This window comes from Triticum dicoccoides, chromosome 5B (genome assembly GCF_002162155.2).
Source record: "Triticum dicoccoides isolate Atlit2015 ecotype Zavitan chromosome 5B, WEW_v2.0, whole genome shotgun sequence".
Taxonomy (NCBI): Eukaryota; Viridiplantae; Streptophyta; class Magnoliopsida; order Poales; family Poaceae; genus Triticum; species Triticum dicoccoides.
Genome location: NC_041389.1, coordinates 486,303,674 through 486,323,391, shown reverse-complemented (window position 1 = coordinate 486,323,391; position 19,718 = coordinate 486,303,674). Strand labels below are relative to the sequence as shown.

General features: G+C 43.0%; 1 protein-coding gene across 2 annotated transcripts; it reads left to right on the top strand.

The window, feature by feature from the left end:
* Window positions 1–16,533: 16,533 nt before the first annotated feature.
* LOC119311023 (transmembrane emp24 domain-containing protein p24beta2-like) lies at window positions 16,534–19,211 on the top strand. 2 transcript variants are annotated; one of them, XM_037586650.1, is made up of 5 exons: window positions 16,534–16,627; window positions 17,504–17,716; window positions 17,907–18,093; window positions 18,207–18,314; window positions 18,855–19,211. In XM_037586650.1, the coding sequence occupies exons 2-5, from the start codon at window positions 17,504–17,506 to the stop codon at window positions 18,986–18,988; spliced, it is 642 nt and encodes a 213-aa protein (XP_037442547.1). In that variant the 5' UTR covers window positions 16,534–16,627; the 3' UTR covers window positions 18,989–19,211. The 2 variants fall into 2 exon arrangements, with proteins under 2 accessions (XP_037442547.1, XP_037442546.1); XM_037586649.1 differs by having other exon boundaries at window positions 17,500–17,716.
* The last annotated feature ends 507 nt before the right edge of the window (window positions 19,212–19,718 follow it).

The following is a 19,718-nucleotide window of genomic DNA, read 5'->3' as shown; positions in this document are numbered from 1 at the left end:
CGCCGGAAACCCTAGCGCGGGTAGCGTTGGCGTCGCCATCGCCGGAGCTCCGCCGAGCGTCGGCCTCGCGCGCAGCCTCTTCTTGCCGCCGCGGATGACCACGGCGATGGGTGGCGTCGCGCCGGCGCCGTCCCATGCCGCCGCCGCACCGTCGAAGCTCCCTAATGAGGCGCGGCCGAAGAAGGGCAAAACTTCGGCGAAGAAAAACAAGGCGGCGGACGGCTCCGGCGGCACGAAGGCAAGGGGAAAGAAGCTTGCAGGGCGTTCGACGGCCGCGGCGGCTACCGAAGCGCCGGCGAGCTCACTCGTTGAGCCGGCCACCGAAGCGCACCATGTGTTCGACGAAATGCCCCCAAGGTGAAAAAAATTCTAACTTTTATTTTCTTTTTGTTTTTCAATGCATCATCACATATAGATAGCTTATTTGCATTGTTCAAAAAATTTTGTAGTCTCAATGATGATGCATACATGTCAACTATGGGTGTTGGGTCCAACAATTCGCATTGGTGCACCTCCGACCGCCATGGGAGGCATGGGTGGCTTCGGCGCCATGGGAGGCATGGGTGGCTTGGGCGCCATGGGAGGCATGGGCGCACCTCCGGCCGCCATGGGAGGCATGGGTGGCTTCGGAGCACCCTCTGACACTATGGCCGCCATGGAAGGCATGAGTTTCGCTACTTTTATGGGAGGCATGGGTGCACCTCCGGCCATGAGTGGAATGTCTTTTGATGTGCCTCCTCACACACATTCCCGTGAAGATGCCATTGAAGATCTTGCCAACACCGTCGGAGCTTCACATGATGCGATGCGTGATGAGGATAGGGAGGAAGATTCATCTTCGGAGGCGGAAGAATCGTCTTCGGAAGATGAGGACGAAGACGAGGAAGATGTTTGATGTGTCTTTCATTTATATGTCTTGAACTTTTACTTTGCATTTTGAACTTGGTTGGATGAACTTGTGGGCATGACTTGGTTGGAAGATGTTTGTGGACAAATTTCACATGTTCATTGCATTTTGATAATTGTTTCGAAACCCAAGTCGCGCGTGCTGTATTTTTGCGCGCTGCTGGAGCGGCGCGCGCCGCTGCATTATAGCGCGGCTGCTGGAGCCAGCGCTCGTGGCCGCGCTAAACCAGCCGAAGCGCGCGCGGTAAACAGGTTTTTTGCGCGCGGCGCATAGCGCGGCCGTTGGAGATGCTCTTAGAGTGATATTTTTAACCTCTTCATCTGTTGGTCGTTATCTATTATGATATCCATTATGATAAGTGATTTCACATGAGTTTATCCGTTAATGCTAGCTTACATAAATAGTGTGTTAGGTGGTGGATCAATGCATCATCTTGGGATTGATCACATTTGGGTTCATTGTGATCACGTAGACATCACAACTATCATGGACAAGGGCGGGGAAGAGGATAAGTTTCGGAACGGCAAAGGCATGTGATATTAATTTTCACCCGTTGCAACGTACGGGCTTTTTTAATCTTCTAGCCATGGAGAAAATAGTGGCATGATTTTCCGGGCCTGCGCTGCCTGCGCGTGGATATAAGCTTGCTCCATTGCATCTCCTCCCTTGATGAGGAGAGGAGGCCAACCCGACCATCTGCCGCCGCCGGATACAACAAGAGCGGCCGTCCTTCTCCACCCCTATGGCGCTGGTAGAGTAGGAAAAGAAAAGAAAAGAAAAGAAAAAACGCCAACATCCTCATGGCACTGGTAGACTAGGAAAAGAAAAGAAAAACGACAATGCTCCGAGGAGCGGTTCAATTAAGAGAACGGTTTTTTATAACTCGACCTACGTGGTACCCACTATCGCAACCATCTATTCCGGCTTCTTGTTCATTATCCGATGTGTGCAGCAATGCAAAAATCAGCAGCAGGCGTCAGGCTCTGAATGCTTAATCCTCTGGCACGAACTGCACCTGACGTGATGGGTCATGTCTGCCTCTTCCGCCAGACCAGCCCGCTGGCCTTCTTTTGTCCACTCTCTTTTGAAATCTCTCAGGCACACGATGGACAACATGTCAGGAAATTTTTAATGCGAGAGAGACATGCATGCAGTGCACGCACAAATAGTACATGCCTCATATGAAAGTCGGCTTGTCCCTCACCTCGAACGTCGCTGACGAAGAAAGACGCCCCGCCGCCACCGCCGCCCCCGGCCGCCGACTGGCGCGCCCCGGCTCCCCCCCTCCCCTCCTCCCCCGTACCCCCCGCGTCGCCTCCCCGAGCGAGGCGACCGGGGGCTCCCCTTCCCTGCCCCTCCCAGCGGCCCCCCTCCTCCTATCCCCTCCCGTCACTGCCGACGTAGGCCACTGGGCCTGGCTCGTGTGATGCCGCTGGCGGCGGCCCCGTTCTTTCCTCCCCGCGCGGCGCTATAGCTCGGGCGATGGCGCCGGCGGCGGTGCACCCAGGCCGGCGTCGGATCCGGTGGCGACTCGTCTTCGCAGGCGGCGCAGCTTCGGGTGGCAAGGTGGCGGTGGCGTGGCTGCTTGGCTGCGGGGCGGCGCGATGGCTGGCGGCGGCGCCCTTCCGGCCTAGAACTGGGCCCTTTTGGGCCCCATTTGGGTCTGGGTGGGCCTGGCGTGTGCTTTCGGCGTCATCTCCGATGGACGGAGGTGTGGCTTGGGCTGGGGGTGGCGGAAACGGTGGCCCGTGTACTGCAGCGCAGCGACGGGAGCTTCACGAGCCCGCTTCAGGCTCGGCCGGGCAGGGGTGCCTGGTTTGCTCCTGAGCTACGTCCGATCGGTCACCGCCGAGGGTGGTGGAGGTTGTCCCCTCCCACATGGCCGCTGACCCTGCTGCTCCTCGTTTCCAACTGGTTCTTCTCGATCCCGCCGGTCTCGCTCGCTTGTCACGGTGAGACGGCGATGGTGACTGCGAGTCCGTGGTGGCGCATATTGGTGGACGGCAAGTATGGTGGAGCGCGATGGATCGTCTGGGTCGTGGTTGGTTGGAGATTGGGAGAAATCCTTGTCGGCTTGTTCGGCACAGATGCGGTGACACCCGTGGGCGCCGCCATGCCTTCCTGAAGGGCGTCGGATATCCCCCTTCCCTCCCACGGCCCTTCGTGTACCGGGGGAAACCCTAGGCCATGTCCGGTAGCAGTGTCGTTGTCGTCGCGTTCCTTCTTGAAGGTGTTACTTGGTATGCGGCGTTTCGTGATGCTAGGAGCGTGGTGGAATTTTCCGGCGGTCGCAGCGGTTGCGAGTCATCTTCGTTTTCGTTGATCCGCCGTTGTTGGTATTTTTTTGTCTTTTGTGTTTTCTCTTTTTTTCTTTTGGGCGTGCCTGTGCTGCTTCCGCCCCAGCTCCTATCGTTGGTTGTATCGCTGTTGTTGCTTTGTAATACAAAGCGGGGGGAAATCCTTTTTCGGTAACAGTAGTACATCTTGTTTTTTTTTTTTTGCAAGCAAAGAATCTTGTTATGTTTAGTAGCAGCCGATGCAAGAACATCTTGGTAAGGTCAGCATATTTTGGTTGATTGCGACAAGATCTTTTAACCCAGATCAGACATGAATATATTTCACTGAATTTTGAGATATGGTTTGGTGAAACTTTAAAAACTCTGATTGATACACTTGTCAAGCAATCTGTATATTCAATATTGGGCTTTTTTGAAGATATCATCAAAAGAAAAACATACTTTAAAAATATATATTTATCTGATATTTATTTAATATATACGGTTGTTTGAAGTTTAATCTACTACCACTATAAAAGAAAGAGAGGGGCAGATCCAAACAATCTAACCCATTCATCTATCAAATCTAATGATCCATAATCCTTCCATGTTTAACACTACAAGCCACGCATTAAGCCACCAGCCCACCGCTAATCCATGCATCGCTAAGCCCGCCGTTCCAAAAAGAAAAAAAAAACTGCCACAACGCACGCACGCCCGCCCGCCCGCACGCCCTCCTCCCCCCATCGCGCCGCGCCGCACGCCGCCTCCTGCTCCTCCCGCGCCGCTGCCCAGCCGGCGCCCCGTCCTCCCGCAGCCCGGGTCACTCTTATCCCTCAAGCAGCGCCGACGGCGCGGGACCCAGCGGGCTGGGCCTGCATCGGCAGTGCCGGTGTCCATCTCCTCCGTCGAGCGGCGGCGGCGCAGCGGGACGCAGTGGGCCTGACCTGCATCGGCAGAAAAGGGGTCTCTCCTCCATCAAGCGGCGGCGGCAGCACGGGACCCAGCGGGCTCGGCCTGCGTTGGCGGCGGCGGGGTCCATCTCCACCGTCGAGCAGCGGCGGCAGCGCGGCCTGTGTCGGCGGCAGCAGCGGCAAGGTCCATCTCCTTCCTCAAGCTGCGGCGGGCTTGAGACACATCGGGCTCGACCACGAAGATGGATTTCTCCGACGGGGCATTCGATTCCTGGCCTCTGTTCCTCGACCTCGCGTCAGGCACATATGCCCCAGCGGTCGTTCCTCCTCGTGGTCAGTGACGCAGATGCCGCCGCTGTCGTTCCTTGCACAACCGAGGATGCGGAACTCCTCTACGGTGAGATGCATTGTGTAGCCTCTGCCCTCCAGCACCATGGCAGCATGCCGATGCCCACCAAATGTTCGATGAGTTCCCCTAATTGACCTCTCTATATAGCTAGCCCTCTCTATTTCAGTCTCTCACAGCTCTCCGTGTCATCCATATATGATCTTATTTTGTTTCAGTTTTTTGCTAGATTTAACACTGACATTTGTTTAAATCCTATCCATGTTGAATATTTGAAAGGAAGCACACAAAGCTGCAGAGGCAACACCTCCAAAGGAATCAGCACGGTGATGCATTTCTATATGTTCAGTGTGACTAGAAACCAACATGCTGACTACTAAACCATATGCATAGGATCGTAGAAAATTATTATTCTATATGCACACGATCATAGAACATTATTATTAGTGTCTACATTGGAAAGGATCCAAACTCTAAACAAGTGATTCGTGAATAATTTTTTATCTAGGTTCAGAAGTTGATAATCCATTACGGTTCTTTCATTGTGCAAGCAACCTCAGGTACGACGAAACGGCTTTGATTTGCTTCTGTCGTCACATTGCTGAATACGACTTTGAATCTCAACTGCACTTGACTGCACCTTCTATCTTGATCTGCTTGACAACTTATAATTTGCACAAGCATTCCCCTACATAGTTTGTCCTTGGTCTGAAAGAACAATTCCTGATGATATATTCCAAATCAGGTTGTTGCCTGGATCCTATGAACAACATGTACAGTCACGCTGTCGTTATCCGTTTACCATCAAGTAAGTTTTCACTATGTTTTGTTTCAGTTCCATTTCAGAATCCCTAAACCATATAGATTGCAGAGCAAAGCTAGATGATGGACATCTTCACTAATAAGCAGGTCTGCTTACCATATTCCTCTTGTTTTCTACAGTTGATGATTTCAAATTATTCAAGAATGCGCAACGCACAAGGCTGTAAGGTTTCCGCACTTGCATCCGTCTGGGTGTTGGTAAATTCTGTTTTGGATGGATTTTGAAGGGAACTTTGTTTTTATCGAGGATCAGACAATACTAAGAGACTAACAAGAATACAGTAAATTACTGGATCATTCATAGTTCCCTTGCGTAGAATAGAACCCGTTGTGGTAACTATCTTGGGGCTCTAGAAATAATTCCTCTGAAACTGAATCATTCAATCATACCTTCACTTCAGTAAATAATGGCTCTGGATACTGGGATCTCCCATCTTGGTTATTTTTTATATACTGCATTGCAAAACCAGAAGCTCAAGCTAGGTTAGGCTAAGGCTAGGCTCACAAAATAATGATGATGATTACTTAGCTAAAATTGTTCTGGAACTTTATCCGTGATCTAACATTTTTTTCCCGAGGCTGAATTAATGGGTATGGAATTCTATTTGGTCGACTTGCTTATCTGAATGCAACCTTTGAATAGTTAATGAAATTGTTGGGATTTGGTGTTGCCCGATTGTTCATATGAACGTGGCAGAAGCCTTCATTTGTGGCCTAACATTTTTTTACCAGTTATTATCTTCTCATGTAATAGTTGTAAATTTGCAGTCTAGATTAGCACATATAGTGACTACTCATGCTTGTCATCACTGTACCTAAATGATGTCTTACTTGCGTACTTGTCATCACTACACCTTCAATCGACACTGTTATTTATGCTGAATGTCAAGACCTTCAGTATTGTACACCATTTTTATGAATGCTTAGCCTAAACGTCATGGTTGTTTATGTCATCCTTGCTTTATAAGTCAGAATGATGGGCCAAGAGCTTCCGTTTCTTTTGGGTTGGGTTTTATTTACTACGAATATATCTAGCGATAGAAAGAGCACATGAGTTATTCCTACAATATTTTTAGTGTTCACATAGAGTTAAGAAAATTATGATGTTACCAAATCTATTTAGTTCATGATTTTTGGTAATTAATATTCTAGCCTGGTGATGGATTAGGTTGATGGGTCAACATCTTCTGTCATCTTCAGTTTGCAAGTTGAACTATTAATGCTTAGTTTTGTTGTAGAGGGGCTTACTTTAGTTTGCAGAACTACCATGATAAATAGACAAACTGTTTATTGACAGAGGGGATTTTTTTATGCATTCATAGTTATTCCTGTTATAGGCTGGTCCTCTTTTGAGGCTACTGATTGCATTAGGAAGAGGATGTTTTCTTTCAAAAAGGTTAGAAAGAGGATGTTGAACTAAACTTCCCTTAGTTCATTCCTTATATTTTTTTCATGTTTCCTCGCAATGGAAGGAGCACGATAGCTTGCAGATGGTGCTATGGTGCAAACAGGAAAAGAATGAGGCTACAACTGGTGGGCAAGTGACATGACCACGATAAGGTTAGCTTCATGCTGGGGTATTGTTTTTATTATATCATGGTAGAATTATTATGTGCACCAAATTATGATCATCTATCTCATTATGCATTGATCATAAATTCACAAGAACTAAGGAAAGTGGAAAGAACCGAGGCTTTTGGAGTGATGATGATGAAAAATAGTTAATTGGCTTAGTCTTGGTACAGTTCGTCTGTCATATGGTTTTACGGTTTTCAAAACTTCTATTTATACATGAATATTTGCAAAAAAAATTATTTTTGAGCAGGATTGCACTGACATAGATTATTGTGTCTTCATAAATTATCTCGCAAGATTTTAGAACTAAGCTCTCCAAATCTCTATGTTCACTTATTTCCCTCATATTTTCTTTTTAGTTTCCTCCACACAGGGTTTGAGTTGCTTTTAATTATTTCGATCGGATCAAGTTTCTATAGTGTACCGTGATCTTGCATGGTTCATCTGCCCATAATTCACATTCGTGTTCTCATTTGAGAATTCAAGCTGAATCTTTACGTATGAGTTGGATCTTGACTAGGCATAATTAGATGACCAAAACATCTCGCTCCCCCCGCGTCGCTCCCGCATCGAGCGACTCGGGCAGGCCGCTACCCTAGCCGCCACTGAGCCCTGATCTACTCCCTCCTCTCCTCCCATCACCGCCGCGTGACGCTGCGGGCTAAGCCCGGGGGCAGATGGCGGTGACGGGGGTCTCCTTCTCTCTCGCGGCTTGGGGTGGGGTGGGCCCCCCAACGTGTGGAGGCGCGACTGGTTGGGTCTTGCGACACGGCGGCCAGCCCTGCCTCGCAGAGGCGGTGGGCGGCTCTACTGCCAGTCGGATCTCGAATTGGCAGCGGCATGGAGGGCCTGGTGGATGGAACGACTATATGTGTGGTTTGGCCTCCAGTCAGATCTGATCTGGCCTGTGCGGCCTGCTCCATGCGCGGCGGTGGTGATGGTGGTCCCGTGCACACAAGGCTGGATGGAGGTTCCTCGAGCGGATCCGGGTGAAAACCCTAATCTTCGCTCGTTGCCAAAACCGACGATGGCGGCGTTTTCTGCGTCGTCCCTTTCTTGAAGGCATCATAGTGGAGAAGCTCTAGACCCCTATCCGCCACCTCCGAGGGAAACCCTAGATCGGTCGATTGGATGACGTCAACACTCTTGTGCCATATCCCTCTTGGGGACGTCAATCTTGGAGGTATGCATAGGCTCGAGGGACCAGTGGACGACATCTGCGGTGGAATGGTGTTCCATGTGACACATCGACGACGTGGAGTCTCGGTGGCGTGGCGTGGCAAGGCCTCGGCGACGGATGTGTGATGATGGATGCGTGTAGGGAGGAGGTTTTGTCTGGCGCCATGTTGGCGTCAACAGCAGGCCTGGCAAGGTCGATGCGTCAATATCACCTTTGAAGATGGATCGATGGAAGACGGCGGCGACGACCTATGAGTGCGTCGGACCGGTTTATGCCCCAGACCTGGTATGTGGCTTAGTTGGGGCCTCCAGCTTTAGATGTTAGGCTTAGGTGAGAGGTCTAGGTATTCGGCCCATACTTTCTGCACCCCTTCATCAATGGATAGGAGTAGCAACGGATGTTGCCAAGATGGCGGCTTCAAACATATTGATGTATTACTTCGTAAGTTCTTTGTGAATAGTTAATAAAGTGGTTGCATGTATCTCCTAGATGCAGGCCGGGGGTCATCCTCCTTTTCTAAAAAAGGCATAATTAGATGTTTTGTGGTTATTTTCTTAGGCATAGTACAAGGCGTGCCATCGATACTGGCTGCACAAATCCATCAAGCTATATTAGCTACAAACTCACTGTGTTTCTAAGTGAATTGGTTGAAATGCCTAATCTCATGGTCTTCTAAAACTTTTTGTTATATAGAAAAATGCTGCAGGTGCACATGAGCAGTCTTGGTGAGGTTAGTGGCTGAAGCTGGCTGGCAAATATCTGAAGGTATGTGCTCTTTTGCCATATTTTTACATATTGTGTAATTGACCAGATTTAGTTAGACTGAACTGGTAGCGTAGCTGCATAAGAGATACTCCCTTACTCCCTCTGTGTCAAAATGTAAGATGTTTTATAGTGTTAAAAAACGTCTTATATTTTAAGATGGAGGGAGTATAAAAGAAAAGATGCCAGGGTATAAGTTGTATTATTTGAGGACCCAGTGGCCCTGTGAAGATGAAGTAATTGTTGTGTTTGCTCTTCAGGAATCCAATAGACTTTTTTTTGCGGGAAGGAATCCAATATACTTCCTGTGTAGTGAAAATGACCAATATGGGCATGAAAAAAGATGGATCACCCTGAGGTCAGCTTGCCAATGTTGTAATGTTGTTCGTCCTTAACCATCTGACATTGCAAACACTTTGGATGATGATAATAATAGGTTTGTCTTTTTCCATCAGAAAAAATGATACGGTTGTTGTATTATCTATAATTTGCCGCTTCACTACAGTGGTCCATAGAGCCGAACAAGATTTAAGTGTTTTTTATGATGAAGATTTAATTGTTCTGAAGATTGATCCCTTGTGATATTGATTTCTTTTATTTGTCTACCAGGTTTGCAATGTAAATCTTATGGAAGGTGACACTGTTTGATCAAAAGATGAACACTTGGCAACTTTGGATTGTTCCCATTATTGGAGTTTGATGTTTGAAATTAGTTTTGTTTTTTGCATTTTGACACGGAGCTATGTTGTTTCACCACATGCAACAATCTAAATTTTGGTGTTCGAAATATGTTTGACTAAATATATATGGAGTATTAGTTAGTACATGCATTGCACATGTACGTTTACTAGTACAAACTAAATAATGCAGAAGATGGAGATGGATGGGACGGTGTGGAATAAATAAAAGAGGACTGCTGTAAGAGGATGGTAGGACATGGGAAAAGTTGTCAGGATACACTCCAAAAAAGTGCCTCTCTGAAGTCTGGTTCACGCGTATGTGAAGGGACTGTGCCTGCAGGACCTAGCTAGGCGCCGCCCTAGATTGTATTACTCCCTCCGTTTCATTTTAGTCTGCATATAAGGTTTGGTCAAAGTCAAGCTTTGCATAGTTTAACTAACTTTATATTAAAAGCTATTAATATTCATAATATGAAATCAACATTTTCAGATGCATCATGAAATGTATTTTCATATTATATAGTTTCAGTCTTGTATATGTTCATACTTTTTAATATAAATTTGGTCAAACTTTGTGTAGTTTGACTTTGACCAAAACTTATACGCGGAGTAAAAAGGAACGGAGGGAGTACTATTCACATAGGCAGATAACTTTGGCTGTTGACGCACAGATCTCGGAGAGAGCAGACGGCCTGGATAGTGGGTACCGTGTGGCTCGAGCTTCAGTAGAACTTCCATTCAATTAAAGAACATTTTTTTGATTTCCAAGAACTTTATTTCAATTCACAAACATTTTTTTGAATGACAATAAAAATATTTTGAATCGAGGAACAGTTGTTTGACTTGCAAGAACATTAGTTTGAATTAAAGAACATTTTTTGGATTTCGATGAACTTTAGATTAGTTGATGAACATTTTTTGAAATTCCAAGAACATTATTCGAATAGACCATCGTTTATTTGATTTCCAAGAAAAGTATTTGAATTAAAGAACAATTGTTGGAATTCCAAGACAATTATCCAAATCAAGGAACATTTTTTTGAATGCTAAGAACAATATTTGAATTGAGGAAAGATTTTTTGACTTCCAAGAATATTATTTGAATTAAAGAACAATTTTTGGATTTCCAAGAACTTTATTTGAGCTAGTAAACATTTTTAAATATACCAAGGCCATTATTTGAATTTAGCAACTTTTATTTGATTTTCAACAATTTTAGTTTAAAACATATTTTTGGAATTTCAAGAACCTTATTCAAACCTACGAAGATTTTTTGGAAATTCCACGATCATTTTGGGAATTCCAAGAACTTTATTTCAATTGATGAACATTTTTAAAATCCCAAGAACATTATTTGAATTGATAAATATATTTTGATTTAAAGTAAATTTATTTAAATTGACGTTCATTTTTTTTGTATGCCAAGAATATTATTTGAACTGAGGAAAGTTTTTTGACTTCCATGTTTTTTATATTTGTTGACAAATATTTTTTGAAATCCAAAGAATATTTGAATTGAGTAACATTTTTTTGACTTCCAGGAACACTATTTCGATTAAAGATTATTTTTTTGGAATTCCAATAACTTTATTTCAATTCACAAACATTTCTTCGAATGCCAAGAACATTATTTGAATTAAGGAACGTTTTTTGACTTCTAAGAACATTACTTGAGTTAAAGAACATTACTTGGGTTTCCAAGAACTTTATTTGAGTTGACGAACATTTTTTGAAATCACAAGAACATTTTTTTTATTGAGGAACATTTATCCGACTTCCAAGAACATTAATGAATGATTATAGAAAGTAAGCCAACGGTGAAAATGTTGATGGTGATGAGTCTTCCCATGATGAGAGGAGTGTTGCTGATAACGATGGCTTCGGTTCCCCCCTCCCGTGGGGAAGTATCCTCGACATAATGGCTCCGTCGAAGAGCAAAAGTGCTCATGCCCAAGTTCCGCCACGAGACGGCGACACATTGTTTAGAAAGTCTTTGATTTTTCTAGGGCAGATGGCTTCATATAGCGGAAGATGGGCATCGGTGGACCTCCATGGGCCCCACAAGCTCGCATGGCGCGCCCCAGGGGACGGCGCCACGTGAGCTTGTGGGCCTAGGGAGGGTCCTCTCTCGTATCTTTTTCTTCCAGTATTTTTTATATATTTCAGAAAAAAAACTCCATAAGTTTTCAGGTCATTTGGAGTCTCCGGAGAATAGTTATCTCCGCTGTAGCTCTTTTTAGGTCCATAATCCCAGCTACCCACAATCTCCTCTTGTGATATAACTTTCAATTTAAAAGAGAAAATCATTAGAATTGCAACACAAAGTGTGAGCTCATGTGGACGACGACTAGGGCGGCGCTGAGCTCGTGTGGACGATGGCTATAGCATGACTGTGAGCTCTAGAGGAGGCGGGAAACTAGGAGAGGCTCACTGCGAGTTTAACAGAGGCGAATGCTAGGGTGGAGCTTGTCTGTGCGCGACAAATCGTGCTTCGGTGTTCGGTGGCCGCAATCGAGAAGGCGGCTCGATTGGGACGACTCCACGCTTCTAGGGTTGAATCCTTCGGTACAGAGGACCGGTGTGAGATGTTGGAGGTCTCTAGACACGGTGGTTTAGCAAGGGGTCGCTTGTGGCTACGTCAACGACGGTTGGCGCTCTGCAGTGCTTGAATCCGAGAAAGAGATAGGAAAAGAATGAGATGCAAGAAATGGATAGGCCCAAGCGGTCTTGCTCATCTCGTGGGTGAGGAGGTGGATGCTGGGAGGCTGCTAGCGCGCTCTGCCATCGCGTCGTTCTCCTGGCGAGGGGTTGGAGACGACCCTGCCCCTCTTCGGGTTGGGCTTGGCCAAAATTTAGAAAAGGCAAGGCCTAGGTACAATCACTCTTTTTTATTTCCTCACCTGACGAGGGGGATCCACCCGCAGGTCAAATACCACCTTTGACTGTGTCCACGTCATTAATCAATCGGGGTAAACCAGTCAGGAGTGTTTTTTGACCGGTATGGGATTGGTGAGGGGGGACAAAAAAATCAGGGGGTTATATGAACCAGCAAGTTTATTCAGGATAGTTTTTTTAGAAACATTTATCCAGGATAGTAAACTGGGAATTTCCTATTGGACGCTCGTTGCGTCAAACAGTCCAGGCTTCGCACAGAGCCAGCGATCATCGAGCGCTACACTTGGGCCGGTCCATTTAACGTGTTCCAGTGCTTCCGGTTTTGGGAACCTTCTAAAGTTTCTCAGCCGGTTTTTTATGGTTTTGGGAACCTTCTAGAAGGTTCCTAAACCGGTTTTCTTATTTTTTTTCTTTTCTGTTTCTTTTCTTTATCCATTTCTTTTTTCTGTTTCTTTTTCTAATTTCTTCTTTTCTTTTCTTTTTTACGTTTTTTTCTTGTTCTTTTTTGAATGTTATTTTATCTTTTTAAACTAAGTACATATTCAGATTTGTTCTTAATTTTAGAAAAATGTTTTTTCTTTTAAAAAATGTTCTCTTTTTGAATTTTCGAATTTTTCTTCTTCTTTCTTTTTTAGTTATTCCTGTTTCTTATTTCTTTTTTTATTTGTTTTATTTCTTTGGTTTGTTATTTCATTTTCTTTTCTCCTCTTTTTTTATAAAATATTCAAGTTTTGATTGCGTTTCCATAAAATGTTCAGTTTAAAAAAATGTTCTCAAAATACAAAATTTGTTCTTGTTACACAAAAAAGTTCAAAACTTTCGAAATTCATATAATGTACCAGATTTCAAATTTTTTTGTTCACGTTTTCAAAAAATGTTCAGGCTTTCAAATTTGTTCAGGATTTTTCAAATTTGTTCTCCGTCTCAAAATTTGTGCTCAATATTCAAAAAATGTTCATGCTTTAAGAAATAGTTTGCGCTTCCAAATTTGTTCTCCGTTTCAAAATTTGTTCTCAAGATTAAAAAAAAATGTTCATGGTTTAAAAAATTGTCCGTTCTTCTAAACTTGTTCTCCGTTTCAAAATTTGTTCTCAAGATTCAAAAATGTTCGTTCTTTAGAAAATGTTCATATTCAAATTTTGTTCACTAAATTCAAAAAAAATATTCGGGATTTTAAATCACAATTAAACAGTAGCCACTTGCTCCCCTGAAAAAGCACTAGCTAGTTGGTTGTTGATCTGATTTACTTCCCTAGAAAAAGAGTAACTAGTTTGCGAATTATTCATACACCTTCTGTTATTATTCTTGACACATTTGTTCTTCTTTTCTACTGTTTTAGGAAGTCATTCCTCAATTTCGGCAGACTGTTGCTTACAAAATGACGAAGTTTGACCTGAACGAGATAGACTTGGAGGCACTAGATGATGCTTCAACAAAGAGATGCTACATTGATGATGTGTTTTTCCATTTTTGTCGGATCAACATATACCTCGGAAAGCATGTTGCTGTCTACTTCCTATGGCAGACAAACTTGTTTCGAGTGTGCAAGTGTGCTAAACAATTGCATGTTTATTTTTCTTGCTATTTTTCTATGTACCCGACACTACAATATTGCGTCAGAAATATAGATTTTATTTTGAATTTATATTAATGAAGTTTTTCTGCTCTATTTGGATACATCTTTGATAACTACCTATTTGAGAATGAATAGGTTGTTGATTCAGCATCTACTAATAATTTCGTCCAAAATAAATTAAGCACTAATAAGTGTGAATTAACTAATGTAATTTTATTCAAACTATTTTCTCCAAATGAATTTGTACATGCATATCTGTATCATGCCTTGTCATCTGTGTTAGCATCTTATATATGCTTCTTGAATTCCTAGAATATTTTTTGAATCTTTGCACACAGCTTGAATTCCAAGAATCGATTTTCAAAGCTGAGAACATTTTCTGAGAACAATAGCATTTTTAGAATCCATGAACAAAACATGAATTCCAATAAAAAATTAATTCAATTTTTTTGAATCCAAGAACAACTTCTCAATTTCAAAGAACGATTTTTGAATGCCTTAGAACATTTTTAATCCCTCTCAATTTCAAAGAACGATTTTTGAATACCCTTGAACATTTTTAATCCAAGAACAAAATTTTGAATGCATCGGACATTTTTTGAATCCATGAACAATTTTGATTGCAAGAACAGTTTGTAAATGCGTTGAACATTATTTTAAGACAAGAACAATTTTGAATGTCATTAATTTCTTTTGAATCAACGAACAATTTTTCAGTTTGAAAGAAAAAAAATTCGATGCCTCAATTTATTTTTTAATCCATGAGCAATGTTTTAATTTGAGGAACAACTTTTGAATGCCTTGAACAATTTTTAATTCCTTAATCCAAGAATTTTTAAATTAAAGAACAAATTTCAAGTTCAAAGAACAATTTTGGAATCAGTAAAACATTTTTCATTCCGAGAACACTTTTTTGAATGTGTGGAACATTTTTTGAGTCCATGAACAATTTTTTATTCCAAGAACATTTTTAATGACTCAAACATATCTTGAATCCAAGAACAAATTTCAAGTTCAAAGAACAATTTTGGAATCACTAGAACATTATTCAGTCGAAGAACACTATTTTGAATTCCTGGAACATTTTTTGAATCCATGAACAAATTTTTACTTCCGGGAACATTTTTAACGCCTTGAACATATCTTGAATCCAAGAACAAATTTCAAGTTCAAAGAAGAATTTTGGAATAACTAGAACATTTTTCAGTCCAAGAACACTTTTCTTAATGTTTGGAACATTTTTTGAATCCATGAACAAATTTTTAATTCCAAGAACATTTTTAATACCTTGAACATATGTTGAATTGAAGAACATATTTCAAGTTCAAAGAACAATTTTGGAATAACTAGAACATTTTTCAGCCCAAGAACACTTTTTTTAAATGTTTGGAACATTTTTTGAATATATGAACAAATTTTTAATCCAAGAACATGTCTAATGCCTTGAACATATCTTGAATCCAAGAACAAATTTCAAGTTCAAATAACAATTTTGGGATAACTAGAAGTTTTTTCAGTCCAAGAACACTTTTCTTAATGTCTGGAACATTTTTTGAATCCATGAACAAAATTTTAATTTCAAGAACATTTTTAATGCCTTGAACTTTTCTGAATCCAAGAATTTTTTTTGAATGTCTTGAACTTTTTTGAATCCAATAATATTATCCAATTTCAAAGATTTGTTTTTGAATATGTTAACAATTTTTTAATGTCTTGAACATTTTTTCAATCCAAGAACAATTTCTTCAATGGCTTGCACACTTTTGAATCCGTGAAAAACTTTGCAAGAACATTTTTTGAATGCTTTAAGATTTTTTGAATTCAAGAACATTCTCTGAATGTCATGAACATTTTTGAATCTGAGAACAATTTGTTAATTTAAATAACAACTTTTGAATTGATGAACAATTTTGACTGCCTTGAACATTTTTTTGTCCAAGAACCGACTTTGTGTTTCTTGTTGCAATGAAACAGCGGCAAGAACCAGATTTATGTTTCTGTGCCTATTTTCTGTTTCCGTGCCTGTCTTATGGCTGTATTTTTCAGAAGAAAAAAAGTTAGCCTTTTTCCCTAGTGAGTGTCAAAGCAGTTAAAGAAATGGGATACTAGGTGTGCCTCGAATCAAAAACACGAGCAACTACTAGGAAACGGAAACAGAAGCAGCTTTTTTAGGGGGGAAACAGAAACAGAAGCAATTTTTTCTTTTGAGGAAACAGAAGCAGCTACTTATTTTTTTGAGAAAACAGAAGCAACTACTAGTCGAACAGGACGAAAACAGAAACTCGGGTGAAGAAATCGGCCCAGCAGGCCCGCCACCAGAAACTCGGGACGCTCTGTGCGAAACGCCCGCCAGTGGGATGCCCTGTGCGAAGCGACGTCTGTTTGACGCAAAGTGCGTCATATAGGCGCTCCCAGTAAACTGGACATTTCCCCCTAAAAATCTATATCCGGGTCCGGTAAAAAAGTTAATCTCTATACGGGCCGAGCCCGTGCATGACGCCATTACTGGGAATGCCCGGACGAACAAGTCACGTAAACCCAACAACTCAAAAAAAAAAAAAAATTCCCTCAAAAAAAAAACACGTAAACCCAACAAAAGGCAGAGAAAACCTCTCGTGCGCTGCGCTCTTCTCCCCACCGAAACTCCTCCTCTGCACCCCCGCCGGAGATCCCCCGGAACCGCTTTCGCCCAAGGTCAGCTCGATCCATCCAATCTCTCAACACGCGCGTTTCGATTTCGCCGCCGCCACCCCGGATCGATCCCCTCCCCTTCCTCTGAATCGATCGATCAGCCCCGCGGGACAGCTCGCGTTGGCAATTCGATTTATTTTTTTGGGAGGAAATCGCCCTCTCTCCCCGCCCGATTCGTGGGATTTCTCGGGGTAGTCCGAGTTCCGTCCCGTCGTTGTTCGGATGCCGTGGTGCGCGCGCCTTCTGTACACTACTGGTTTCTCATTTCGCTGCCTGAAATTCACGGAGAGGGTGGACGCCCTCTGATTTTGTTTCCTGGGAGCGCCGTCTAGATCTAGCGGGAATGCTTGGCTCCTTGCGCTTGTGCCCCAGTTTTGGAGATGGGAAGGTGGTTTAACTCTTACCCTAGGTTACGCGTATCTGTCTGTATCTATCGGTATTTTTGCGCCAGTTTTGTTCATCGGTATTTTTCCAGTGATGTGGAAATTTGTACTTGTGCATCTATCCTGTGAATGAAGCAATCGCCTGAAATCTGATGCGTTAATTCACTTGTTAATTTTCAGAGTGTGCGGTTTTTTCAGGGTAAACTCTCATACCTAGAGGACCACCTTAATGTCACAATAGCTAGTGCAATGTTGTAATATTGGCATGTAGTCATGTACTCGTGTGGATTTGAAGTCATGGATCCGTGTGGATCTGAGAAGGAGATGCTCTATGTTGGTCTCCAGTTCGGTGCCCTAGGTTGTCAGAGTTTTGAGTTGAGAAGCGCTAATCCAACTGTCATGAATGGCCTCATGTAGTTGGACTGCAGTCGTTTGATAATGTCCCAATCGTAGTTGGACAGGGTCTAACTTGTTCAATTTTGTCTCTGCCAGTCAGATGATGGACGTGAGGGGCTTGAGATTGGGTTATTTCTTGGTCCTCTGCCTCGTGCCTTTCTTGCGCCATGCCGTGGCTATTCGCTTTGTGATGGACAGGGGAGAGTGCTTCTCTCACAATGTTGATTATGAAGGGGATACAGTTCATGTATCATTTGTTGTGATCAAGGCAGACACTCCATGGCACTATAGCGAGGATGGTGTCGATCTCGTGGTAAGGTCTTCTTCTCCCTATGTGCATTACTCCATTAACTTTAGCATGGTGAAATATGTGCTTGTTGTTGGCAGGGAACGATAACTGGCTAACTGTCATTATTTTTGTAGTTTATCTGTATCCTTCTTTTACTAAGAGATTTTCTGCAAGTCACATCCACTGAAACTGATTCAGTCATGATTTATTGCAGGTGAAAGACCCTAATGGCAATCAAGTCCATGATTCTCGTGCCAAGGTTAGTGATAAGTTCGAATTCATAGTTCAGAAGAGAGGTGTCCACCGTTTCTGCTTCACCAATAAGTCCCCGTATCATGAAACTGTGGACTTTGATGTGCATGTTGGTCATTTTTCATATTTTGACCAGCATGCCAAAGATGGTAAACTCTCTCTCTCTCTCTCTCTCTCTCTCTCTCTCTCTCTCATGCACATCAAATGGTGCAGAGACCAGTGTGTGCACCACTAATTCCTTTGTTCTGAAAAAATGGTGCAGAGCATTTTGGTCCTTTGTTTGAACAAATAAGAAAGTTGGACGAAGATCTGTATAACGTTCTGTTTGAACAGCACTGGCTAACTGCCCAAACAGACCGCCAAGCAATATGTAAGTTTCTCCTCTCACATTCTCTCTTGTAACTTGTAACTACTAGTGCATTGTAATATTTTAAGGCTCTCTTGTCTTCCTCTTTCTCTTTTATCCGAATAGCACCGCTGAGCTGTAACCTGTAACCTGTAACCATTGGCCAATGTGCGATTCTCCTGATGCTTAATGAAAAATAATTTTTAGCACTGTTAGGTGCTCCAGCCTGCTATTTTTTCATCTTGTCTGAAGGTGCCAGCACAATCAACTTCAGCAACAGTTAATACCATTTACCAACTTGAAAAGATGGCCAGTTTTGAACTTCGGGGGCCACTGGGTACTCCACAACTAGGATCGTGAGCATGCGTGGCATGTTATATTTTGTATCGACATCATTTTTCTTGCAGAGTTCTTCCATTGCACATTTGCAGTCTTTCTCCCCGATGTCTAACTAATTTCTGCTGTCACGCCAAAATTTTATTTACTCTCTGTTGCATGTTTGAAATCACCATAAAAGGCATAGTTGCTAAAGGCGTAATATTTTCCTTATCTATTGTGATGCAGTAAATGAGAACATGAGCACGAGGGCAATTCACAAGGCACTCCTCGAATCAGCTGCCCTTATTGCAGCCAGTGCTGTGCAGGTCTACTTGCTGCGACGCCTCTTCGAGCGTAAGCTGGGTACATCTAGGGTCTAATTTCTACCTCTAGCTCTCCTCACACTCACCAACCCGACTGGACTTCATTACTACAGTGTGTGGTTTCAGGATGTTCTACACCCTGTTCAGATATTCATGAGTTTTTTTCTTCGAGGATTTTGTAATTTGGATGACACAGTATGGCGCAGCATTAGAGTGCCTTCTGTGTTCCTAGTTGCCCTCCTGAGTTTCAGTTCAGCTATGATATCCGTCAACACTTGCATACTACTCCCTCTGTTCCTAAATATAAGCCTTTTTAGAGATTCCAATAAGGGACTACATACGGAGCAAAATGAGTGAATGTACACTTTAAAATATGTCTATACATCCGTATGTAGTTTGTATTGAAATCTCGAAAAAGACTTATATTTAGAAACGGAGGGAGTAGTATGTGCTAACCGCTTCGTGGCACAATTATGAAAATGTTTGAAACATGAAGATCAAACAACAAAGCTCTTTGGCCGCATCGGTTGAGGTTTGCTCTGTTCAGTGCTGGTCTGTCACGCCAGAAGTCGCGGGTTCGAGGGCTCCTAATTTTATGTTTTGGAAAAGTTGAAGTGAATTTTTTTGGTAAATATAAAATAAATAGGGGGATCCTTTTGTTGTCAAGCCCTCTGAACAACAGAAAATGGCTGGATTGAACTGAAAGGAGTGGACTGCCAGCCCAGACCTGCTAGTCTGCTTCAGTACCCTTTATATGGCAAACACAGGCCATGTTTCCAATGATAAA